This window comes from Trichoderma aggressivum, assembly GCF_033847375.1.
Source record: "Trichoderma aggressivum f. europaeum strain CBS 100526 chromosome Unknown scaffold_045, whole genome shotgun sequence".
NCBI lineage: Eukaryota > Fungi > Ascomycota > Sordariomycetes > Hypocreales > Hypocreaceae > Trichoderma > Trichoderma aggressivum.
Window position 1 is genome coordinate 217,326 of NW_026946411.1, and position 24,331 is coordinate 241,656.

Below are 24,331 nucleotides of genomic sequence, written 5' to 3' on the forward strand. Positions count from 1 at the left end.
GTCCTCCTGGCCTTGGGCATTCCCACCTGGGCTAATGAGCCGTTGCCTTCCATTCATTTTGCTACTTGCCCTGGTAGCCGCGTAGCGCGCCACGCCTATGGCGGCAGTGAGATGCTATGGGCATCAAGTGTTGGACAAGCCCCTGGCGGTTCAATGTTGAAACGTACGCCATAATGATAGTCAAGAAACAAAGAAGGGTCGTACTGTACTTGTATTACCCCGGACACTCATGAGTTTCTCTGTTGCGTTGCGCTGGTTAAACAAGTACCAATGGACACAGCCATATAAGCCACCGGCTAATACGAGTGCACTTGTTGGGATCCAAGGCTGATAATGATAAAGGTGTACTCGGTACTGTATATGTAGCTGGGGCCTAGGCGTTTGATGAAACGAGATAACCTTTCTCTATTTGACTGCCGGTAAGCTCTCATGAGGGACTGAGTTTGGCCGGTGGATCTAGTAAGAGTTTTGAAAAAAAAAAAAAAAAAAAAAAAAAAAAAAAAAAAAAAAAAAAAAAAAAAAAAAAAAAAAAAAAGAACAGCCTCATTCACGCAAACCGAGAGAAAGGAAGAAGAATGAGCGAGGTAGTACTCCGTATGAGGGGACGAGCATGACAAACCAAGTGACTTGCTTGATGAATCGAGTAAAGGGTGAGCCAAAGGGCTTTCCCCCCCCTTTGGGCTCCGTAGCAGGTCATTCCGACTTCAGTTACTGCTTGGCTTGCTTCGTATTTTTCTTTCTCTTTTTCCTTCCTATCCAGGCTCAGCCGGTTCTGTTAGGGCTGTGCTTGGAACGGACGGTTAAAAACCACCCAACCACACCCCGTCCTGGCTGAACCCAAAGATGAATAGCGCGGCGTGCCTGAGTAAGTCGTGCAGGGCATGCTAGACTGCCGAGCCACGAGGTTTTTTTCGCACTTGTTGGCATGGTGTGGCACACGCTCCATCGTTCCATTAAGCTTCTGCCACCCCATCAGCGTCGCTTTGTCGTCGACGTATGGCCGGAGGCGCGCCGTTTTGTTAGTCAAGGCCCGCCGCGTGCATTCCCTTTCGTTTGATTGCTGGTATACGAGGGAAGCATGCTATCTGTGGTTCTAGCGCCCATCCCGAGGCGGCGCAGCAAAAGGCGTTGCAAGAACATTCCAGCCGGTCTCGAGTTGTTCTCATCTTGGTTCCGCTGGCATCGAAGCTCGGGTCGTCCCTTGGCTGTGTGCTCCGGGTGACTTCCGCTTGCCTGGGCTTACAATCTCATGCACAGGTACCAACTTGGGCTGATGGCGCGTGTGGAGGACGTGGAAGCCTAATTGTCAGCATGAAGCGACTTTTGCCTTGTAGAGTTGTACAAGTACTCGTACTCGTAGAAGTGATTTTGGACGATGCTCTGCTGGGGCTCAGGCTGGTTTCGATGAACCACCAAACGTTCCCCATCTTGCGTGGCTTGTTGGTCAGCAAATCCACCCCCCCGAACGCTCACTATCACCGGTTCCGACTTTCTATGGCCGATATCCCTCACGCCAATGAGAGCGGCGGCCGAACGAGTCTCACGTGGCGGCGGAAGATCGCGCATATGCACCTTGGTGTGGACCTGTGGGCACACCAAGTCAATCCCATCCACAGCGGCACGAGGAGCCCTGGCTTGGCTTGCCCCATGAGCTGCCATTCTGGCCAGTCAAAGGCGGCGAGCCCTCACCCCTCCTCGCCCAGGTTCGGGGTGATGAGAGGCGGCATTGTTACGACCGGGTTCTGGAGGATAGCGTTAAAATGGCAGAAAGGACCCTCCAACGGACATTGCAGGGTCTTCTGTCGAGTGCCATCCCTCAGAAGGCGGTTTCCTAGTATGCCGTCATCACTGAAGGGCTCGCTCTCACTCTCGTCCACACCTTTTGACGAAAAGGAGCCCTTGGGAGCCGTTCTTGTCGAGACCTCGGTGTCCATTCCGGCACGCATGGCAGGGCTCATCCTTGACCGCACAAGCTGGAGGATTTTGCCACCGGCATCCAGGTCACGTTTTGGCAGGCTGAGGGGGAGCCCTTGGCGGGTAAGAACGTGCTTGCGCCCGCCCGACGGTTTGGATGCCAAAGGGGCGTGTCTATAATCGCCTCAACTGGTATGCGAGCGAGCAGGATGGTGAAGCGACACCCGGCCATGGGCCATGATTGCATCTTTCTGTGTCGCTGCCTCCTTTGCTATATCGGCTCGACTCTGCTAGCCCAGGAGAGAATCAATAGCTGTCTATCGGCCCCTGCAAGGCAGGGAAGCCACTAGCCTTTCATGTGATGAAACAAATCGGTTGTTTGGTGCTACTACCTGGTGGGAGTGCACAGTACGAAAATCATTGGGCACGCCCGCCTTGCTTGCCAGCATCTTCTTTCTTCCCAGATTCGTATCGTTGTGTTCGTGCACAGCGCATTGAATGCTGAAATTATATGGCCAATCTCCCCTAGGAATTGCCTGCTGTGTTACGTTGCTAGTGTATGTTTGTTTTCTCCGTCTCCCCGAGGGCAGCGAGCGAGCACGAGCACGAGCATGAGCATGGAGCATGAGCATGGAGCATCTCGCCTGAAATTGGCCGAAAGCAGCCTTGTCCCGGAACCAACAGGCGAAATGAGAGCGTATCATGTGAAAATGGAGAAGATGGGGATATACTGTATGTAGCTGGAGACAGAAATCGGTTAGCTGATGGATAGATTGCGCCTTATTTGGTGTGGGGGAGAGAGAGAGGATGAAATTCCCGTCGTGTGTTGCTAGTAGTTATGCCTTGTAGTTAGTTGTACGGGTAAAAAGCAAGATGCAGTTTGATGGCCAGATTCGAGCCTGGAGGGAAGCCAGTGCACTTACTTGCCTTGTCCTCGGTACTTGCATCGATACGGTACGTTACCTGTAGGTACGAGTATACCGCCTTACCTACAACAGGTGCCTGTACTCGTACTGTCCGAGATGATTGCGCACATGGGACCACGAGGGCCAAGGAATTTGCACTGGAGAAGCACGAGGCTGCTTGCTGCTGCATGTTCTTCAATTGTGCCCAATTTCTTTGATTTAAATTCCACCACTGTGCCCGTTGTACTCGTACTCTGGACTTCTGCCACCTCGTCTGCACAGCTGCGAGCACAGTAATACTGCCGTATCACTACCGAACCGCTGACGGGTTGCCCAATTCAATCTCCTCTGCTTGTCCTTGAGAGGCCATTTACCAAACCGGCCTCAACTCGGCCTGGATTCCTCTTACTCATCGCCCACGCCGTCCAGGAACAGTCGGGACACGTCCGGGAAAAGAACATTAACGTTTCGTTGAGTGGAGGCCCCGAGTTTGGCTTGCCAGCACCAGCATCCCCAAGCCAAGTGCCGCCCAGGGCGAAACGTGTCGCAATGTAACTTAGCCTCGCACCCATCGGCGATTATAGCCAGACCCCCGCCCTTTTGCTACCAAGATCCATGTTCCCGTATCGAATCCTAACCCAACAGGAGGCAAAAAGCACTTTTCAACACGTGCTTTGCAGCTGGCAGTTGGGCTAGCAGGTAGAGCGACTTGCAAGGTGGTGACATGCCCCCAGGCAAGCCAAGCTGGCCGGCCATGCCTCGTCCTTTGCACGGATCAATTACTACCTACATGCTGTCAATCTCCAATTCGCAAACCACCGCACCTACCTATAAAACCACGGAGTATAGCCTGCTGCTACACCCATCTGTACTCGTACAAATTGAGAAATGCAAAGTCCCAACTAAGCCCAAGACGTCTGGCAAGGTTGGGGCTTGTGTGGTATCACCAAGCAAGCAGTACGACGCCGCGTGCAGGAAACGCCCTCGCACATGGACACAAGTTCGTCCAATCCGTCCACATGTGCCATGGACGAGTACCTGTACGTGCCTGGGCGCGTCCGTGCGGCTGCTGAGGCATTGCTTGTCGTTGTATCCGGGGGGCCACTGGAATTACTGGATTGGTATTGCGTAGGTTCTGCATGTAGAATCAAATGCAACGGAGCACACGAGGCAGTAGCCTGGAGATGCTTGCATCGAGCTGCAGTACTCGTACACGTACAGTACACGTACAGTTCGGCGAGTGTCACCGTCCCATCCAGGCTGGATTTGATAGCATCTCCGACAGCTCCGTACCAGTACCAGCACTCGCAAGTTCCGATTGATCAATTCTTCCGTGTCTGCAGGAGAGAGCTCAACTGCTATTTTCGTACCTTGGACAAGCACTCCAGCTCGCAGGGCACCTTGCAACTTGCGTGTGTGCTAGAGCCTCCGGGCTGGACACCAGGATCAGGATCAGGATCACGCCCAAGCTACTGACCGCCAAAACTCGTCTGCATCCCCGTTTATTCTCAACATTGACGAAATGCCCGGCCAGTGGCAGTCAACAAGATGGACAGTGGCTCCGTGGCGAGACGAAAGAGAGTTGCAAGGCTTTTTCAGCTGGAGCCCTCTTTGCTGAAGCCACCGTTCAATAGGGTGCTAATAGTATCGTGCGTAGCGTGCAGCCATGCAAGCCCGGTTATGCCACAAGCTCGGCTGCCGAGCGTCTTGGCCTTTCGATCCAATGTCTCTTGTTCTTGTGCTGCTGGAAAGAGGCTTGCGAGGGCGAGATTCGCCGCCACCAGACGACCCCGTCTCCTCGTCCGGCCTGCTTTTTTGTTTGAAATTTTTCAGTTTTTCCACGGCCGTGCCGCAAGCAGCGTTTCGGTCTCGGAAGCACCGCGGCCTGCTCGTACTGTACTGCCACTAAGTATAACGTGATGCCTCGGGCTTGGGCCAAAGTACGGGTACCAGACGGTCATCCAATGGTGGCAGCAAACCTGGAATACACTGTAGAGAGAGACAGAGAGACAGAAAGACAAGAGTTCCCCCCCTGGCTGGCTCACCACAGGCGCTGTGCTGCCAGATCTAGATGGCAGAAGGACACAGCGGTATGCTCCCGGTCGTGATTCAAACATCCGCGTCAGCCCACAGGGAGGTGGGCCACGGGGGTGAGCGTATCGTCCGTCAGTCCTGGTGGCTCTCGTGCGCACGAGTTGCTAGCTGCTAGCTGCAGTAGTGAGCAGTACCTGGTTGCCTGCATTGCATTGACTTCTGCTCCCAGTCTGGAGTAGCACCAAGTCCAGACGGCATGTATGCGGTACTTGCAAGTCTAGCACCGCACTCGCTCTGCCTTCGTTCTTTGCTCTCCTCCTCCTCCTCCTCCTCCTCCTCCTCCTCCTCCTCGGTGCTTGGGTGCCCAATCGAGCGTGACTGTCTATCTGTGACTGTGTCTGTGTCTGTGTCTGAGCCTGTTCTGGTACCACCAACTGCGGTAATCTGTGGCTCCTCCCCCCCTCCTCTCTCTCTCTCCTCGCCGAGATATTCTCGGTGGTATTAGCCTCAAGTCTGGGCACAGTATTGTGGATGATGGGTGATACGGTATGGACTATGGACTACTACGGACAGCCCTGCCAGCCCCCGGCCAGCCAGAAACCCATGTGGATGGCCTCTGATCTGGGAGATGGCACGGTAGCACAGCTGCCAACACGGGCTACCTCAGTATTCTAGCCTCAACACCCATACTAGGAGTACTAGCCTGCCAAGTACTGCTACCCCCGTGCTCCCTGGCCTCAGTCCAGCAATAGGTAGACTCGCAAGTACTCGTACGCTATACTTGGGCATTGGCTGCCCTGGCCGCTCTGCTCCGTTGTTGCACGCGCTCGTACAAGGTACCCGCTGTGGATGTCGCTGCGCTCCCCCAGTCCTGGTCTCAATCCCAGCCCATGCCCCCAAATCCCCCCCGTTTCCCCCGTGCTGTGTCTGTGCCTGTGTGGATAGCAGTGGCTACAACGAGTTGCAATGCGCTCTTCGAGGCCCGGTTGGCTTTGGAAAAAAAAAGGTACCTGCGGCCTTCGAGCACTCCCCCATTCGTCCCTCTGACAGACCTGCTGTACGAGTATACCTTTACTCGCAGGTATAGGTACCTCCTCGTTCTTCTCACACCCTGAAAGCCCTGCGGGTTGGTACAAGACTTTCCCTGGGCCTTCCCCTACATTTGCAGAGTACCTCGCCTATCCAAGCTTTTCTCCGATCCCCTCCCCCAAAAGTCCAATTCCAAAATCTCACATCCAAAACTTGCCTTGGGTCTCTTCTTCTTCTCCCTCCTCCCCCCATCGCCATTTCATGCAAGAGCTTCTACTTTATACCCCTCTGAGCCTCTATCACAACCAAGTCTATTCTCTGCCACTCAGTCTTCCACCTCATGCCTGGCGACAGTTTCCTCTAGCCCCTCGTGTCTGCTTTGTGTCGCTCGCGCCTCTTCTTGTGAGCGAGAGCTTCGCTTCGCGCTCGCTTGCCAAGGAGCCTGCATTCCCGCCAATTCCTTGCCCGTGTTTGCTCACCACCGTGAGAAACCCAACATTGGCCTTCCCGTCGACTCGATACGGCGGTGCGGCTTCCGTCCCATCAGCTTTGCCCTGCCACTCCCTCAAGCCGGCGTCGCCGATCCTCCTCCACGTCGAGTCTTGTCGTCCTTGCTCGATATAAGCAGCCGGCAAATATCTAGGCTTCCTATCTGCTACGACGCTCGACTACAAACTCCTTACGCGATCGTCTTCAAGGGCGGTTCATGGCCAGAATGGAAGCGCAGACACAGCAGCGAATGCTGCCGAGCAAATCTGCTGGACTCACCAACATCCTCAACAGAGACGAGCGAACCCCTTCGCACGCCGCGCCTGCTCCCCAGCTACGCGATTCTGGATTCTACTCTACCCACGAAACGTCGAGTAAGCGTATGTTGCCCTGATTGAAATTCCAGAGCGCCTCCCTCTCCTTGTTTTGCTCACCATTCGCTGAACAGACAATTCAGCAGCATCATTTACCGTTACTGGACTCAGCCCAGCCGGATCTGGTTATTCGTCCGTTGACAAGACACCCTCTCCCGTCGCCACCAACATGCTACCCCAAGCCATCGTTTCCCCAGCTGCGAGCAACATGAGCGTAGCCTCGATGGTCTCCCCCAATCCCTCCAATGTGGATCGAAGATTCGATCGACCAACTTCGCTGGACACGGCCAGCATCTCAGGGGCAACCCTAGGAGAAGGGCTCGCTGCCGTTGCAGGTGGCCGGCGTGAAAGCGTCGATAGCAGAATCAACCAGGGCTTCAGTGACATGCGTCTCGGTGGCTCTGGCTACACCAGCAACAACCAATCCTCGTCCTCTATCCAAAACACTCTACACTCTCAACGAAACCCCAGGCCCAATTTCGAAGCTCTCGCTTCGCACCGGATTTCCAATGGATACCAGCCCAGCGTTGACCGAAACCCAGAGCCCACCAAAGTCAGCAGAACAGCTCCTACGATTACTGGCCCTACAACCGGGCTCATCGCCCGTGCAGCCGAGCCGACTAAGGGTCAGGCCTGGGCTTTCCCCGAGGAAGAAATCCAAAGAGTTGACAATCCGAGAGCGAGTGCCCACCTTGTTAACAACCACTCGTCGTATGATGTGTCTCGTCGCAGCAGTGTTACCGAGTCCATTGCTAGCAGCCAGTTCACTACCGAGTCGAGGCTGCCACCGGGTCAGCGCAGGCTCGACGATGGCTCCGAGTTTTCGCGCATGAACTCGGCCGAGTTCCCTCCCGTACACCACCATACCATGCAGCACAAGCAGCTGAGCGATCTTCAAGCCGAAGAGAGCAACGGTGCCACGGGTTCACAGCCCTACAGCAGGACTCCCGAACTGCGGGTGAGCCACAAGCTGGCGGAGCGGAAGCGAAGGACGGAGATGAAGGAGCTGTTTGACCAGCTTCGTGATTTGATGCCGCAGGAGCGTGGATCCAAAGCCTCCAAGTGGGAGATTCTCACCAAAGGTTCGTAATTTGCGCGTATTCTCTCTCCCCTCTCCTCTACAAGAGACTAACAAAGCCGCCACTAGCCATTGCCGAGCACCAGAGACAGCTTGACCACATCAGGGTCCTCCAGAATCACTACAACCAAGCAATGACCGAGAACGATCTGCTGCGGCGAGAGCTGTCGGGAATGCGGATGGAGAGCTCCCAGTACATGGGCCAGCAGCCACCGCCTCCGGGACCCGCCGGCCAAGCGGCCCCTTACTCATCCGACCCTTATGCGAACGCGCCCCGGACCGAGCTGCCGCCTCTCCGGACCATCAGCAACGGCATCCCGAACGGCCCGGATTCCATGACGGGTGTTCAGTACGAAGCGCCGCGAGCCAACGGATATCGACAAGACCGGTACTAGGGAACCGTCTTGGGTGGCCCCCCGCCTTGCTTTGATAACACGCAAGGCCGCTAGGCCATGACGCGATACTACTCATCTATGCCTTCAACGCCATGATGCTCATCTACGCCTTCCATGTCATTCACCCATACCCACATGATTGAACGAATATGCAGAGAGAGAGAGAACGACGAGGATGACGACGTCTTTCATACAGCCCAGCACACTCTGCGACTAGATATACCGGATGGAAACACCAAAAAACCTTATTCCCCAACAGACCAATGTTTTGAAGCCTTGGCTTGAAACTGTTTGTTTTATTAGACCTTTGCTTTTGGGTTTCTTCACTTCTCACCTTGGTTCTTAACGTCTTCATCTCGAGGACGGTTGTATAATTGCGGCGGAGACTAGCCACTTTTTTCTCAAAAAGTAGTCGCACCGATCGCCCCTTCTTTGGACCTGATCTCTTGTCTTTGATCTTTGATCCTCCATCTTTTCCTCTTTTTTTCTTTTCTATTACCCGTTTCTTCTCTTTTTCTTTCATTTTCATAACCACTGGACTCTTCGTGGTTTTTGTCACCGGACTTCTTCTGGTTGGAGGCGTTTCTTTGATTTTTTACCTTGTGCCAAATATGGCGGCGGAAAACCAAAAGCTAATCTCAGCTGGGCTGCCAGGATGAGGGATTCGGTGGAACGGGGGAGGGGAATATTCTCAAAGGACGTCCATATAAAAGGGAGAGAAATGCTTGGTTCTGAGGTGGTGGTATATACCCATTTGCTATGAAGCTTGGGGAGGGAATCTGGGAGGCATGCCGCTCGTTCAGAGTACTGGCAATGTGCGTCATTGAGCTCAGATGGCGATGTTGAAGGCAACCCGTACGGCATGTTGCTGGAGGAGCCACTGGATGTTGATTTATGTAACGAGACGTTTTAAAACCAGACTTTCGCAAGATGCTTTCACCTAGTCTTTGACTTTGATTTCCAACCAGGGCCATCCGTGATGTCGCATAAAAACAAGGTAGGTCTGTGTGATTGTGGCCCAAGCTGTTTGATTAGAGCAACGAACGATTGGCGATTCAATCACCCGCCGCAGACTCCATATCGCTGCATACTTGTAGGACGTTGAGAAGTGTGGCCAAGAGAAGAAACCGTGTCATTACCGTTGTTACATGTAGCATCTCACTTGTAATACAGCATCTCTGCCTGATGCGTCCACTACAGGCCGCGTCATGGGAAGAAGGGATTCTAGGCAGATACCTAGATGGCTCAAGGCCCGGTGGCGCAGACATCAACCCGAACCCAACTTTATACCGTTCCCGTTCCCGTGAAGAAGGAATCAAAGAGCTCCTCCAGCAAACATGCGTCAGCCAAGCAACAAACAAACCCGGGCGGGCTGGTCCGGTGTCTGCGAACGAGGCTGGAGCTTGCGGACTTTTGGCGGAGCGGAGTTGCGGAGTTGGGCCCGGGTCCTCGGGGTCTTTGATGGCGGGTGGCTGCGCTCCAGCCCGGAGTTTGTCACTTTGGAACGAACGTTTGGGCCGTTTTGTCATGCGAAAGGCCATTGGGGACAGAGAAATCGAATTCCAATTGGGCCAAATCTCCGTTGTTCTCCTGCGTTTTAGGGTCTTGTCTGAGGCCTCGCTTCTTAATCTCGCAGCTGACGAAGGCCAGATCGAATCGGCAGGCGGTCGAAGAGTCAGTCAGGCGAGTGTGGCTGCGAACTTGGCAATCCTTGGTTCCGGTATCTTATCATCCCACCGACGCGGATTCTTTTTCAACTCCTTTCACCATCACGTAAACCACCCCCCAGAACTTATACACACCCCAGCCCTCTACATACTCATCATTCTGTTTCTTTTTTTTTTCAGCGATTCTTTTTGGTTTCTTCTTTGCATCTTCATCTCGATTACATTATCTTTTTCTTCTTCTTCTTTTTTTTTTCCTTGGAAAACCCCGCCCGATTGATTCTCCGTCGCTGCTCCCCCTGCAGCAACAGAGACCCTTGGCTTGTGCTATGACATCGCTCGACCAATTCGAGCAGCTTCAGCAGCACAGCTACACTTTTGCCTCTCCGCCCCCGTCGACGATGGACTCCTTTACTGGAGACACCAGCCCGCTCAGCGGCCTCGGCTCTGGCCTGCGCAAGCTGGACCGCATCGGTGGCGATGGCGGCGCGGCGTCGCGGCAGAAGAGCTGCAACGCCTGTGTCAGAGGCAAACGGCGCTGCGACAAGCGAACTCCACGATGCACCCGGTGTGCGACAAAGGGCCTGGACTGCGTCTATCAGCGTCAGCCTCCTCCTCTTGCTCAGCAGCAGCAGCAACAGTCACAGCAGCAGCAGTCACAACAATCACAACAACAGTCGCAGCCGCAGTCGCAAAACCTCCTACACCATCAGCATCAGCACCAATCACCACCCATCGCCTCAAGCGCTGCAACGGCATCGTCGTCTTGTACTTCCGCCGTCGAGGGCAGCTGCACTACGCCCGACATGCCCCCCGAATTCGACATGAGCTTCGACATGGAGAGCCTCGGCACTGCAACCGGTACAAACACGAGCCCCGAGAGTCTCCAGCAGCAGGACGTGGGATTGGGGCTCGGCGGCGAGTCTCAGCATCACCAGCACGCCGATCTGGGCTTCTCCATCGTCGACCTGATGAATGCGAGCGCCACCGCGGGCCCCGGCAGCTTATGGGACCTGACCGGCTTTGGAGACGGCACCAGCAAGATGGACCTCCCGCCGGTTCCCGTCATCCCGCCGTTGCAGACACAGCATACACAGCCGGGCCAGTCGCAGCAGCAGCAGCAGCAGCCGCAGCAACCCGTTCGCGATCTTTCTATTCTGCAGCACGAGGACCAGTGCATCATCGCCGACGTTCTCCAGGTGCACGACCCCCGCAGCAAGATTGGCTTCATTGTCCAGAGTATATCAGAGATGTACACGGGTTTCACGCAGCGTCGCGAGGCTCCCTTTATGCACCCCCGCCTGTGGATGTCACAGCTGCCCAAAACCATCATCACGACATTCGCCGCCGCTTCGGCGTACTCGGCACGCACTGCGCATACCAAGGGCTGGGCGCTCAAGGTGCTGCTGGATGCAGTGCGCGAGGTCCACCGTGATGGCGAGAGGGCGACTACACACGCCGACCGCCTGGCCAGAGTGCAAGCACTTTTGCTACTCAACTCGATGCGCATCTTTGACGGGGATGTGAGCATGAGGGCGGCGGCAGAGAGAGAGATGAGCGTCATGCTGGCGTGGGTGAAGGATCTAGTTGTGGTTAAAAATGAGCTGGAGGAGGGCTTGCCAGCAGCGACTCTCATCTCGAGAGATAGGCCGCCAAAGAGCTGGGAGGTGAGTTACATCTACACCGTCTTGTTTATTTCTTCTTGTTTACTTCATTGCACATGCTAACTTGTTTGATTTCTCTCTACAGAGCTGGATCATGCTTGAAAGCACCAGGCGGACCATTATGATTGCCTATGCGTTAATGTGTCTCGTTTTCGTCCTGAAATCCGAAGAAGGTACGTATTCACACCAAGTCTCACAGATGAGCCTGGCAATTAACGGTTACGATGAACCAGCGCCCAACGACTGCTGGGAAGACGGCCATAGCTTCACGAGCTCGCGGCACCTCTGGGAGGCCACATGCTCGGTTGACTTTTTCCGGGCCTGGCGCGAGAAGCCGCAGTATTGCATCACGGATCTCAGTTTCAAGGAGTTCTGGATGTATGCGAGACCGGACGACATGGATGAGTTTACGAGGCTGATGCTGACTACGTGAGTTGCTGCGCATATCCTTACCCCTTCCCCAATCGATACCGAGTTGTGAGTTGGGTTCTAACCGGTGTTGTAGGCAAGTTGGCGTGGATGCCATTGAGCACTTTCTCTCAGGCGACACGAGCATTCCAGTCGAATGAACAAGTCCAACTGGACAGCATGGGATTTCTGAATAAAGAAACGGCAATTTTTTCAATTAAACGAGGCATTGTAACAACAAAAATCTCCCACCTATGGCGGAATATCAAATGGAGCGTGCGGCATTGGACACGCAGAGTCGGCCAAAGGCAAACACTGGGGGTACGGTACGGAGGGGCGTTGGGTAGAAATCCAGAAACAGGATTTCCCTTTTGGATTCAACGGGTTAACATATTCATTTCCTTTTTCATTGTTTTTTTTTTTCTTTCATTAGGGGGTTCATACGAAGGCGGGTTAAATTGGCACCACACACAGAGACGTTGGAAACTCTCTTTCTTTTTCGTATACTTTTTTTCTTCCATCTTGTTTCTTGGATAGAGTCGCGGCGCTGGATAACGCACGCGTGCTTTTTTAGGGGGAAACGCTCAACGGCTATGAAATCTCGGGGAAACATTCGGGTTTTCTCTCTCTTCTTTTTTTACAGTACTTTGCTTGCAAGCATTTGGATTGGAGGAGAGACACATGGTTGGGGGCTGCACGTGTAAGAAATAAGGACAATATCTCCTCGCTTAAGTTTTCTCTGCGGTGGCATATCATATCATATGTACGAAAGTGATTTGTTATACTGCATGTGAATTTTTTTTGGATCAACGTCATAGGTAAGGAGTTGCTTTTCCCTTTTTCTTCTCTTGTTATGGATTTAGTCGCCGACTAACAAACTGTGAGAGATTCAAGGATAATGTTGCAATACATTTGATATATAAATAAGGCAAGGGAAAGAGAAAGAAGAAAAGGGTAAACCGGATAGATATAAACCAGAGAGAACCATCAAACACGAGAAGAAGAATAAAACAACGCCGAGACCGTTTTCGCATTTCATTTCCGTCATATTTTGCTGGGCAGCACCGCACTACCGCTTGTCGCCGCAACAAGAAGCAACCCAAGGTGATTTTCTTCTAAATCTTGCCCTGCCTCATCACGGGCTCGCCCACCATGCCGCCCAGGGGAGCGTGGTTGAGCGTGGGCCTGCCGTCCTTTGCGTCCTGCCTGGCGGTGGGCGGGCTGCCCATGTCGTGGACCATGTCGCGGGCCTTTTGGCGCAGGCCGCGCTTGGCCTTGCGCTCGTGGACGTTGCCGTTGATGCTGCCGTTGATGCTGCCGTCGAGCAGCAGCGGCTGGCCCTCTCTGTCCTTGTAAGTGGTGTAGGCGGTTGAGGCCGAGGAGAGGGACGACGTTTCGGAGCTGGTGGAGGGACGGCGCAGGGCGGAGGAGACGGTGGAGGAGGGTGCGTCAGACATTTTTTTTCTTCTTTCTCTTTATCTTTACTTTTTTTTTTATATGCGAAAATGTAACGTGTGGATGGGGCCGAGGTGTGGTTATGTGATATTGGGTCTTTGTTCACGGTGGTAGTTCCAATTGACGCAAGGTTGCAGCTTGATGATGCGACTTCGGGGATGAGAAGCGGCCGCGGGTCGGTGAGTCCACCGTTCACTCCTTGACCGAGGGTAACAGGAGTCCGGTATTAGTGTCGAAGAAAAAAAAAAAAAGGGTAATCGAGAAAAGCTGAGAGTGACGGCACTAATAAATTGGGAGGGTCCCTTTTCTTTTTGGGTGGTATTTTCTATTTTGTCTCTATGGACGAACGTAGACGGGCAGGACAGAGAGGCCAATGGGTGATGGAGGGGGGGAAAAGAATAAAAGGACGAAACCAAAAAAACAGGCTGTGGTATGTAGTGGGAGAATAGGTTTGGATTGGATTGGACTGAAGGAATCGTAAAGAGAGTAGAAGAAAGCGAAAACGGCGTGAGGGGGTGGCGCGCCCAGGCTCTTCTTATTGTAAGCTGCAATCCAGCCAGAAATCCTGAACCAGGCTGGGCTGGCTAACGAGCCGGCTAGAGGAGAGAGGGCGAGATAAAATACATGTACCTTTAGATAACCTACAGGTACTGCTATACCTTGCCGTGCCCGGAGTTTGTTTTGGTACTCGTACATGTAAGGTAAGGTAAGGTATAGTACCTAGGCTCAGCTTTGGCTGGCTTGGGTTGATGGTGTGGTCGCTTTGCGGTCTCGAATCCCAGTTTCTGGCTGGGGGGGCATCGGATTGACGGGCTTTCAGCTTTTCTAGGTCCAATGGATGGCTTACCGGGTTCCCCCATCCCCACGCTTTTCAGGTTTTTTTTTTTTTTTTGCTGCTTTCCCCCGGTTTCTGGGAGCATTTTTGACTGGGCTGTTTGTTCTCACACTCTCTCGTGCTTGTACGTACGTAGTACGGATGTTCGTAGCGAGCAGAGCAGAGCAGAGCGTGGACAAGCGCTGATGCTGCACGCCACAAGGAGCCACCTTTTGTGGCCGTCTGGTCTGGTCTGGTCTCTGTTTGGACTGATTCTTTTCTCCTCTGTTCTTCTAGTGAATCCATTCGCATATTGACGACTTCAACTGCATCCAGCGTCAAGACATCCAATTTCCCCATGGCCAGCTTGTGCTCCCAAATCCGCTGAGCAAATCGGCATCCAACCTACTGTCACATTGAGCGAACCTGAACCTGAACCTCGATGGGCCTAAACCTCCCACCCCCCAGCCCGTTGATAAACCCCAAAAGCAACTTCCAGCCATTCACGCGCCTCCAACATGAAGTGCTGCAGCACCAATCCCTGCATTTAGTGGGGGAATCATGCCCAGTACCGCTTCTTGATAACAGCCCGTCAATGATGGCATAGCGTCGGGCGGGGCTAGAACGAGCGACCAGCGCTGGCTTTTGGCGCATCGTGGCGTTTTTTGGGGGCCTGGGTAAATTGATTGCGGTAAAGGTAAAGGTACATGTATGGTATGGCATGTAAGAGAAATCAAATCGTCAGCGTGTGTGTGTTGCCCGAGGGTTTCGATGAGGGGGGGGTTGAGAGGGAAGAAACAAGAGAGAGAAAAAAAGGACAGGATGACGGTGTTGGGATGCGCGATTTACACAGGGCGTTGAATGAATGATTCCAACGACAATGACACGATCGATCAGGGCGATGCCTGCATGTTGCCGTGAATCTGCATCTTTTCGCTTCCAATTTCCAATCCTAATCCCGTTGATATTAACCGCCGCTGATGCTTCGCTAGCAGATGCAAGATAGGGCGCTATCTCGGGCTTGTATGTACTCGAGAGATACGGGACGACCAGGCACACTGCGCTTTTCATCGTCTTTATTTTTGATTCCTTTGATTCCGCCCAGCGGATTTGTGCGCTCAGGATGATCAATAAGCAAGTCTAGATTAAGGCTGCCGGATATTGCAGGTTTTCGAATTGAAGTAGCTGCATGATGTGCTGAGCTGGGCTTCACATCCATCTCTCGTCCTCCCCCCCCTCTCCTTGATTGTCTTTCTAGACAAGCATTTCAGAGCCTTCATTCCTATTCCCTGCAATCAAATCCCATACTAAGCATCCCGAGATAACTAAATATTACCTGTGCCTACTATACTACAGGTACCTACGTTACGAGGTACTTGTAACAGGGCCAGAAAAAACAAACGCCAAAACTCCATTCATGCGTACAGTCAGTACTTGGCATCTGCACACCAGCCATTCAAAAACCATCGGCCCCTGATGCCCACACACACCCCAAGAGAATCAACACATTAGCTGCGAGCCACAGATCTCGCAGAAGCCCTTGGCTCGAGCGAGAAAAGGCCAAGCACGAGTACAGGTACAGGTAGAGGTAGAAGAAAGAAGAAGAAGATTACAAGACAAAGGGGGATCAGCCCTCTCTGATTACACATCATTCTCACTGATGCTCGCCCTTGGTGAAGCGCGGGCTAATCTCTATGCGAGCCTGGCCCAGATCGCGCACCTTGCCAACCAGCTTGTCCTCGTTGTCTAGCGCAACAATGTCGTCGGAGCCGCCAATGCTCACCCCGTTGATCAGGATGTTGGGCACGGTTCTGCGCCCCGTCTTCTTCAGGAGATAGTCCTGGAGATGGGGGCCGAGCGGGTGCTCGTCCAGCTCCACGACAAACGGCTCCGGAGTGATGCTGTACTTTTCCAGGAGAATTCCCTTGGCGCGCTTCGAGTAGGGGCAGTAGCTCTTGGAGAAGATGATGACTGCAGACGATACGTTAGCCAAACGAGAGTAAGCTAGGGGGGGAAATCTATCGCGACAAAGCTTACCGGGTGACTTCTTCAAGATGCTGTTGATCTCGACCTCGGCCTCGTGCTCTTCCCTTGTCTCTTCCTTGGTCACATCCGTCTTGACCCTGTCCCCTACATCACTGCCACCGCCCACCTTGACCTGGCCCTTCTTCGCCTGTCCTTCGGCCGAGCTGCCCACGCCCACGATCCTGCTGGGGATGTCCGGCTTCGGGCTCTTCTCGTTGGCCTTGTCCTTTGCCTCCTGCGCAACGGCCTGCAGCCGCTCCTGCAGCTCCTGCGAAGCCACCCTGTCGTCGTCGTCAATGTCGCCGTCGCCGTCCCTGTCGGCGGGAATGTGCCCCGCCCTCTGGCCCGTCTGGGAATTGATGACTGCCTGCCCGCGCGCCGTCCCTCGCTCCATGGCCTCTTTTGTTTTCTCGTAGAAGCCCTTGAGGGCGGCGTCGGCTTCTGGCTCCATGCCCGAGCTGTAGAAGAGCATGACGACGACGGTGATGACGACCGCCACCATCAGGAGGCGCATCCGTCGCGGCGAAGGCATCTTGACGGGGAGGTTTGTGTAAGTTGTTGACGCGCGCGCGCGCTCTTCTGTGGTACGATGGCGAGGAGAGCGCTTGACGAAGAGGCAAAGCTCTAGAGTAGCATTCGGAGGAGGATCCGTCTTGGTCGCAAGGCAAGCTCGGTTCGTCAAGGAAGTGTAGCGTGAACGAGCTTCTTCGTAGGTAGCTGCGACGACGAAAAAGGGAGGGAGATTTGACGTTGGATTGACGCCTCAATGGGCCCTAAAGATGGTTCTTGTTGTCTATTTCGTAAGAGCTGCTTCCAGCTCGTGACACAAAGCTCTTGTTTTTTTCTTCTTCTTCTTCTTCTTAACAAAGTCCGCAAGAAAGCTTCAAAGAAAGGAGAAACGCGTGACCTAATCGATCAATACCGGGGACCCATTCAATTCATTGGAGCGCATGCTGTGCCACGGAGTTTGCGAGAAAGGGCTGGGCCGTGCGATGTTTTGCGTCGGCAACTGTCTTGACGACCTGCGAAAAGGACGAACGAAAGATTTCTACTGGGCGGCGCTGTGCGGGAATGCTGTGGTGCCGCATTAGGTAACGGGCACAGTGTGAAATCTCATGGATGGCTTCGTCGACAATTATTTTGCCACATGCAGCTCCCGCTGTAAGTCGTACATGCTCATACTGTAAATGAGATGGGTTGATCCCTTTGTTAATAACCCTGGATGGTAAATATCCATCCGTCTTGTGTGTAAAAATTATGAAACATGAAAACGCCGATGCAATGGTCCTTGATGTCATTAATAGATACTTCATAACTCCATGAACCAACATGAATCCCAAAGTGCATTTGGTCCTCCCACTAGGTATCAATCGATGCACGATGCTGAGCCTAAGATACCGACAGCTCGTCGGGAAAGCTCTCTAGCAAGACTTCTTCTTCTGATTCGACGTCCTTGTAAAGCAGGCCTTCTTCAAGCCGGCTCTCCGACCAGCTCCCTGGACTCTGCACTGGCTCGTCCATCTTGACATTGATAGGCCGAGAGAGGCGAAGGCTGTGGACACGCATGTGGAGATGCTCGAGTCTCTTGAAATGATGGGACCCAGCCTTGCCAGCTGGCATGGCGTAGACGCCAAATATCGAGCAGAATAAGAGGTAGAAGAAGACGAGGATTAGTGACAGCATTTTTTTCAGTTAGACAGACGTTCCCTTGGGTTGTGTCACTTGCAATCGCAATCCGAGGACAAGAGGTTTAGTAATGTCAAGGAACAGAATATTTGCGAGCCTCCCAAGAGAGGGACTTTGCTTTATATTTTATTCGTCGTGGTGCTGGCCAGCCTCTTTTGTGAATTTGAAAATGAGCTAGCGACGCATCCGACTGGCATCGCAAACAGCCATGTTACGGCTTGTGTTCTGAATTCAGGTTTGGCATGAAGCAGATGCTGGGGATCTGAGACACGGGGCCATTCCAGAAGATCCTCCAACATGCACAGACGGGGAAAACGTGCGCTGATACGGATAAAGCATGGGAATACAAGATAAAAATTAAAAAAAAAAAAAAAAAAAAAAAAAGCTTAAATACATATTCATGCAGTTAAAGTATGTCAATTATCTGCTTAAGAGGAGATTGTCAGCATCTCCTCCAAGTTGCTGATGAATGGGTATCTGGAGGCTCATGTCATGTCCAGCCCTATTGAGCTGAACTGGATACTTTCCGAAAGCGTATCGTACTAGCCTGCATTGCACATCGAACAAAGTCCACTGAGCAGACAATGAACAGCAGCGTTCTTCATTTCAGCTTTCCCTCCTCGCATAGGCCTACAATGGAAACATCTGCGCTGTAACAAGCCAAAATCAAACCGCTGCAATGACAAACACCCAATTTTGCTGCTGTAATTCAGTGGTAAAAGACTGCTTCTTCGGGCTTCCATGTTGGCTGCTGAGTCACCGTCTCCGCCAATCAGGCATCGCCAAGATTCAGAATGCCAGATTTCGCCTCTGGCAGTGACAGCTTTTGCGGCTCGTCTTACAACCTTTGAACTTTTTTTAGGTCCACCTAGCCCATGTTCTTAGGTGTCCTTTTCATCGAGTTGACTCATTTAAAGAACTCTTCATTCACTCTCTTATGATGAGATTGTAATTTGTTTTTCTATAAAAACAGCTTCTTTTCGTATATCCGTTGAAACGTTAGGCTGGTAGCGTTGCGATATTGTGTATGCAACAAGTGCCGTTCCCACTCATCAGCTTGCCGGGATCATTCGAAGTCTACACCATTGGATAGACATATCTGGATACGCAATTACACTCTTTGAGTGGACTTGACCTTTTCATTCATTCATTCACTTCTTTCTCCCTCAAAAAACAATGCCTTCAATTCGCTCCAAAGGCAGGCCGTTGCCCATCATCATTGCCCTCATTTTGGGTTTGCTGTTTTGTTTAGCAGTTCCGGCATCGGCATCAGCATCTCAGCATTCCCCCAAGGCGGGCTCAGACAAGTCAGATTTGATCTGTCACACATCAAATCCGGAAGAGTGTTACCCTCGAGTGTTTGTGCCGACAGATGAGTTCCAGACTGTTCACGATGACCAGCAGCTACCAAACGGACTTCATGTTCGCTTGAATATCTGGACTGGCAAGAAAGAAGCCAAGATCAACGTACCTGACGAGATCAACCCTGCCCTGGAAGGATTACCTGTCGATCAAGCTGTGGTTCTCGTCGACCAGGAGCAGCAAGAGACGATCCAAGTACCCAAGGGCGCCCCGAAATACAACAATGTTGGCAAGATCAAGGAGCCTGCGCCCGGGGGAGAGGCTCAAGTGGAAGCTATTGCCTTTATGGAGACCTTTGAAATGCTCAAGACCGGTGTAATCCCGAGCGATGAGGAGTTTGATCACGGTCTGGAAGGACTGGAAGAGCTGTCTCATGACATCTACTACGGACTCAAAATCACCGAGGAAACAGACGTGGTAAAGGCACTTTTCTGCTTGATGGGAACTCCTGAAGGCCAAGTCTCTCAAGGGGCCACTCCGCGAGGCCAACAAGCGGCGGCCATTCTCGCCGGTGCCCTTTCTAACAATCCTTCGGCACTCAACGAGATTGCCAAGATTTGGACAGAGCTCATGGACTCAAAATGCCCTCACGAAGGCGCTACAATCCACGAGCTTTTCTACCATCACACAATCTCGCCTGCTGATTCTCCAGCAAAGGTCAAGGCCGCCGTTTCCGCCATCAACGGACTCATCAAGGACGAGCAGATTAGGAAGCACTTTTTGGAAAACAACGGCATGAAGCAGCTGTTGCCAATTCTCTTCCAGGAGAAGGCCGAGTGGGCTGGAGCGCAGCGAAAGATTGGGCAGCTGGTTCTCGACACTTTTTTGGACGAGGACATGGGCGCCCAGCTTGGCCAGTGGCCCAGAGGCCAGGCATTAAGCAAGGAGGTGTGCGTGGTGCCGGAGACGTCTCTGGAGGACGGCTGCTGGGACTATCACGCGGAGATGATGGTGAGATTGCATGGTACGCCTTGGAGCAAGGAGCTGCGAAAGAGACTGGCGAGTGCGCGAAAGGCGAATGGCAAGCTACCCAACCATGGCGAGCTATAGAGAGAGGTTTCATCGTGTTGGTTATAGTATACATGTATATATATAGAGGACTACTACAGGTGCCTAGTAGTCGGATAGAGATACCCATTGAAATTTTATTTGTATTCTTTAACAACTACCATTATTTAAAGGAAAAGAGAGAACACATCATCTTTACCAGATTTCTGTGTCTGCTGATACCGTGTTTGGCTGGTCCAGCATGAGCCATCGCCAACCCACCTTTTCAAGATTTGCCCCTCCAAAGCTCACCTCAACCTTGGACTTTTTCCCCCCCCCAAATCAACATCATCTCAAACAACAGCGCTAGAAACCCACAAACTCTCAGCTTAAACTCCATCATTTCAAATGCCTCGCAACTCATAAAAAAAGAAGCAAAGCATGTCTTCTCCCTCACCCCTCGAAATCCGGCCTCACCCCTCCAAAGGCCGCGGCCTCTACGCCACAAAATCCTTCCCCCCAGGCACCGTCATCTCCCCCTTCACGCCGCTCCTCCTGCTGCCCACCATCTCGTACCTCAGCAGCGTCTGCTCGTTCTGTCTCCGCCCCGGCAATCCCCGGGCCTGCTCGCGCTGCCACGCGGCGTCGTACTGCGACGCGACGTGCCAAGCCGCGGCCTGGAAGGCGGTTCATTCGCGCGAATGCAAGGCGCTCCGGCAGGGGATCAAGGACGAGGACCGAAGGAGGCGGTTGCCGACGCCGACGAGGGCGCTCATCCAGGCTTTGCTGTGTGGGGAGATTGGGGACGGGTTGAGGGACCTGGAGGGGCATGTGTTGGAGAAGAAGGCCGAGGGGGGTGAATGGAGGGATGTTGAGATGATGGCGATGGCGGCGTGTGCGTTTTCGGGGATGGGCACGGGGGAGGGGATTGTGCGGAGGGCGGTTGAGATGTTGTGCAAGGTTGGTCATCGGCTGGGAAGATGGAACAAGAAATCAGGATGCTGACGGATGACGTCTAGATTCAAAACAACTCTTTTCAGAGATTCGATACCGACTTGGGGGTTGTTGGACTGTTCTTGGAGCCGACTCTAGCCATGGCGAACCATTCCTGCATTCCTAACGCGGCAGTTCAGTTCATTGGGCGAAATGCCCTTCTCGTCGCTGAAAACCCGATTCGAGCTGGGGATGAGATTGAGCTGGCTTATACGTGTAAGTGTCCCCGTATTCATAGACGGCTCTTGTATTTTCAGTGTAAATCTATCTATTTTATACACACTGACCATTGGTTGAATACCCATCATCTAGTCTACACGGATCCTCTAGTCAAACGAAGAGAAGCACTGGCTCACTACAAGTTTGTTTGCAATTGCCTTCGTTGCCGGGATAACCTCAACGTCTATCAAGTCGCAGCCATCTCCCCCAACGTCAATCTCAACAACCAGAGTCTCGTACCAGATGTCTCAAAGTTTCGCAAGCATCCTGCAGCCACCAGTCCCAGCAAACAAACCATCATCAATCGGCATGGCGAGACGGCCGACCATATCTCGAGCGCATTGGCAACAATCGAGTCACCGTCAGAACGGCGTAAGCTACTAAAAAGCGAGTACAACAAGAACAAGGCTCTAGTTGAAGAGGAGCTATGGGCCGTCACGCCGCTCCCGGACATTCTCTTTAGAATATCCATGTTGTACGGCGAGGAAGAAAACTTTGTTTTTGCCCTGGCGGTGGCTTGTTTCATCGCGACAGCTTGTGATCCCTACCAGCATGTCTCGCCGCATCATCCCGTTCGGCTGGCCGGTTTGTTCGCTGTAGCAAACCTGACTACTCACACCGCCGCGGCAACGGCCTTTCTGGCAAACTCGGCTACACCCGTGTCCAAGAAGGCGACGCTGGAGCAGAAAGTCGAGGAGGCGTTGCGCGAGATTGATCAGGTTTCGTTATGCCAGATGCTTCTCATCATGATTCTCAGACATTCCCCAGAAAAATATGGCGCAGAGCTGAGTCTCGTTGGCAAAGCACAGACGCTTCTAGAGGATATTGAGAAGCTGGCGGGCAGAGAGAAGGAAACTTCCTTGATTGATGAGTGGCGGCAAGATCCCAAGAGCGAAAAGTCTCAAGCTTTCTTCGAGTTTGCTGTCGTTGAGCAAGTGAATACCCTGGCCGGTCTGGGAAGGGAAATCTTGAGGCGGGATTTTGAGATTTCTGCTCCTTGAATAAGGTCGTTCATATCCGCATACATATTAGCTGATCGATAATTCCCACCAAAGCAACTTTCGCTTAGCCTTTTGCTCCCCATCTACCGCGTTTTGCAGAACTCTTGTTAGTCGATGCTGCTGTAGTCCGCCGTTGGACAGGCGTCTCTATCAAATCCATGCCCCCCGGCGATGACTGTCGATGCTCGCTGGTGCTAACATAGCCAACGGTAGCAAGGCTGGGATAGTCCGATGAGAGGGCCACCCGTTTCGGAGGAGTTGACTTGAGAATGTGGTTCTCGTCACCAGTCGCTGGCGGCCGCTTCTTGCGCGTAGTTGATCCGTAGTGAGACTGGTTGTCCTGCTCAGCCGCGGAGGCGTACTCTGCCCGAGAAGCACGAACGTCCTTTCGGCTGGGATTGGGCGTGCCACCAACCACTCGAGCCTCTAGCCGTTGTATTCGAGTTCTGAAGAGGTCAAACTCCATCTGCAGAGATTCGACCTGGCTGGCCCTGTTGCCAATCTTGGATATGTTACTGGCAAGGATGTCCAGCTGATGCGATGTAATGGAAGGGTCCTCGCCCATCGAAGAGTGGTGTGTGTTTTCTTGTCCAAGCTCAGACCGTAGCTGTGCAATCTCCCGCCTCAACGATGCCACCTCCGAAGCATACAGCTTGGACGTGGCGATGCCTTCCTGCGCTACTTCCTTTGCTTCGGCGACATTCTCTTTGAGACGTTCATTTGTCCTCTTCACTTCTGCAATCTCCTTGTGCGCAGTTGCCAGATCAAGCCGGAGAGTCGTAGCCTCTATCTTGGATTTCTGAATAATTTGCCGAAGTTCAGAGACCACTCTGTCCGTCGTTTGGAGCTGCTTATCCAGACGAGCAATCACGGCGTCGCTGTCGCCATTCCGCTTGGCGTCACTCATTTGGGTTTTGAGAGACTTGATGTCGGCCTGTTGTCCTTCTCCATCTTTGCGGACACTGGCAACGGAGTCGCTCAGCTCCCGCATCTGCTTTTCGAAGCGTGCGACTGTGCTGTTCAGCGTCGATATGACTTGGAATCCAGCTGCGCCGATCCGCTGGATCTCGTCTTGCTGAGCCTCGAGATCTGTCTGGATCTGCATGATGTCGAACCTATCCCTGCTTGGAGAGGGTTCATTTCGATGGGCAGCCTCGCCATTCAGATGTGAGGGTTTTCCTTGAGCTGCGGCTGGTTTAATCCTGAGATTGAGGGCGCGCTGTATCTTGGGTTCAGCTTTGCGACGGAGATCTGACGCGACTTTAAGTGATATGGACGCAAGACGAAAGATGATTTGGCCGCTACACTACTTAGCATGGGGTTGGTGCGATTGGCCAGGAGGAACGATTACCTCGAAAGTATGTGGTTTGAAGGACTTGACAAGCATTTCTGGCCCATGTTTGTATGGCACGATGAACACTCGGCATCTCGAAGCTCACTGTTCGAGAGGCATTCCATCGTCAGCGAAGGTAATTTACGAAACAAGACACATGACTGGCAAAGAACATTCATACCAGCCCTCGACTATAGTGTCCGCATCACCAATTCGAATCGCACCTGTTGTAGTGATCTTGTCCGCCTCGTTCTTGTCCTCCACGTGGGTTACTGGTGTGATGTATTTCTTGCCTATCTGCGTCCATAGATTGACCAGAATTCCCAGCTCGGAGCCACATTTGGCACATCTCACGGCGACTTGATCCATTGTTCTGCGGTTTTGTATGAGGTTCCCTGATGAGAGACAGAACGTGAATGAGGAGGAGATGATGTTATTTTACGAGGTTTGGACGCATTGGCTTAGGCAATTGAGCTCTATCGGACAGTTGGTAAACAAGATG

General features: G+C 52.8%; 8 protein-coding genes across 8 annotated transcripts; 4 read left to right on the top strand and 4 right to left on the bottom strand.

Annotated features, from left to right (window-relative positions):
* Positions 1 to 1,299: 1,299 nt before the first annotated feature.
* On the bottom strand, positions 1,300 to 1,958 carry Triagg1_8800 (uncharacterized protein; the record flags this gene model as incomplete). Its single annotated transcript, XM_062903687.1, has 2 exons — positions 1,300 to 1,630; positions 1,690 to 1,958. The coding sequence occupies 2 exons, from the start codon at positions 1,956 to 1,958 to the stop codon at positions 1,300 to 1,302; spliced, it is 600 nt and encodes a 199-aa protein (XP_062752272.1).
* Positions 1,959 to 6,621: 4,663 nt separating this feature from the next.
* On the top strand, positions 6,622 to 8,361 carry Triagg1_8801 (transcriptional regulator family: Helix-loop-helix; the record flags this gene model as incomplete). Its single annotated transcript, XM_062903688.1, has 4 exons — positions 6,622 to 6,751; positions 6,829 to 7,827; positions 7,893 to 8,211; positions 8,265 to 8,361. 4 exons carry the CDS (start codon positions 6,622 to 6,624, stop codon positions 8,359 to 8,361), a joined length of 1,545 nt encoding a protein of 514 aa, XP_062752273.1.
* Positions 8,362 to 10,211: 1,850 nt separating this feature from the next.
* Positions 10,212 to 12,115, top strand: Triagg1_8802 (transcriptional regulator family: Fungal Specific TF; the record flags this gene model as incomplete). The annotated part of the gene is made up of 4 exons (XM_062903689.1): positions 10,212 to 11,549; positions 11,632 to 11,719; positions 11,780 to 11,975; positions 12,052 to 12,115. The coding sequence occupies 4 exons, from the start codon at positions 10,212 to 10,214 to the stop codon at positions 12,113 to 12,115; spliced, it is 1,686 nt and encodes a 561-aa protein (XP_062752274.1).
* Positions 12,116 to 13,069: 954 nt separating this feature from the next.
* Positions 13,070 to 13,411, bottom strand: Triagg1_8803 (uncharacterized protein; the record flags this gene model as incomplete). The annotated part of the gene is made up of 1 exon (XM_062903690.1): positions 13,070 to 13,411. One exon carries the CDS (start codon positions 13,409 to 13,411, stop codon positions 13,070 to 13,072), a length of 342 nt encoding a protein of 113 aa, XP_062752275.1.
* A 2,466-nt stretch (positions 13,412 to 15,877) lies between these two features.
* On the bottom strand, positions 15,878 to 17,931 carry Triagg1_8804 (uncharacterized protein; the record flags this gene model as incomplete). Its single annotated transcript, XM_062903691.1, has 3 exons — positions 15,878 to 16,194; positions 16,261 to 16,900; positions 17,647 to 17,931. The coding sequence occupies 3 exons, from the start codon at positions 17,929 to 17,931 to the stop codon at positions 15,878 to 15,880; spliced, it is 1,242 nt and encodes a 413-aa protein (XP_062752276.1).
* A 1,179-nt stretch (positions 17,932 to 19,110) lies between these two features.
* On the top strand, positions 19,111 to 20,346 carry Triagg1_8805 (uncharacterized protein; the record flags this gene model as incomplete). The annotated part of the gene is made up of 1 exon (XM_062903692.1): positions 19,111 to 20,346. One exon carries the CDS (start codon positions 19,111 to 19,113, stop codon positions 20,344 to 20,346), a length of 1,236 nt encoding a protein of 411 aa, XP_062752277.1.
* Positions 20,347 to 20,724: 378 nt separating this feature from the next.
* Positions 20,725 to 22,496, top strand: Triagg1_8806 (uncharacterized protein; the record flags this gene model as incomplete). Its single annotated transcript, XM_062903693.1, has 3 exons — positions 20,725 to 21,243; positions 21,303 to 21,492; positions 21,589 to 22,496. 3 exons carry the CDS (start codon positions 20,725 to 20,727, stop codon positions 22,494 to 22,496), a joined length of 1,617 nt encoding a protein of 538 aa, XP_062752278.1.
* Positions 22,497 to 22,560: 64 nt separating this feature from the next.
* Triagg1_8807 (uncharacterized protein) lies at positions 22,561 to 24,198 on the bottom strand (the record flags this gene model as incomplete). The annotated part of the gene is made up of 2 exons (XM_062903695.1): positions 22,561 to 23,797; positions 24,011 to 24,198. The coding sequence occupies 2 exons, from the start codon at positions 24,196 to 24,198 to the stop codon at positions 22,561 to 22,563; spliced, it is 1,425 nt and encodes a 474-aa protein (XP_062752279.1).
* Between the last annotated feature and the right edge of the window lie 133 nt (positions 24,199 to 24,331).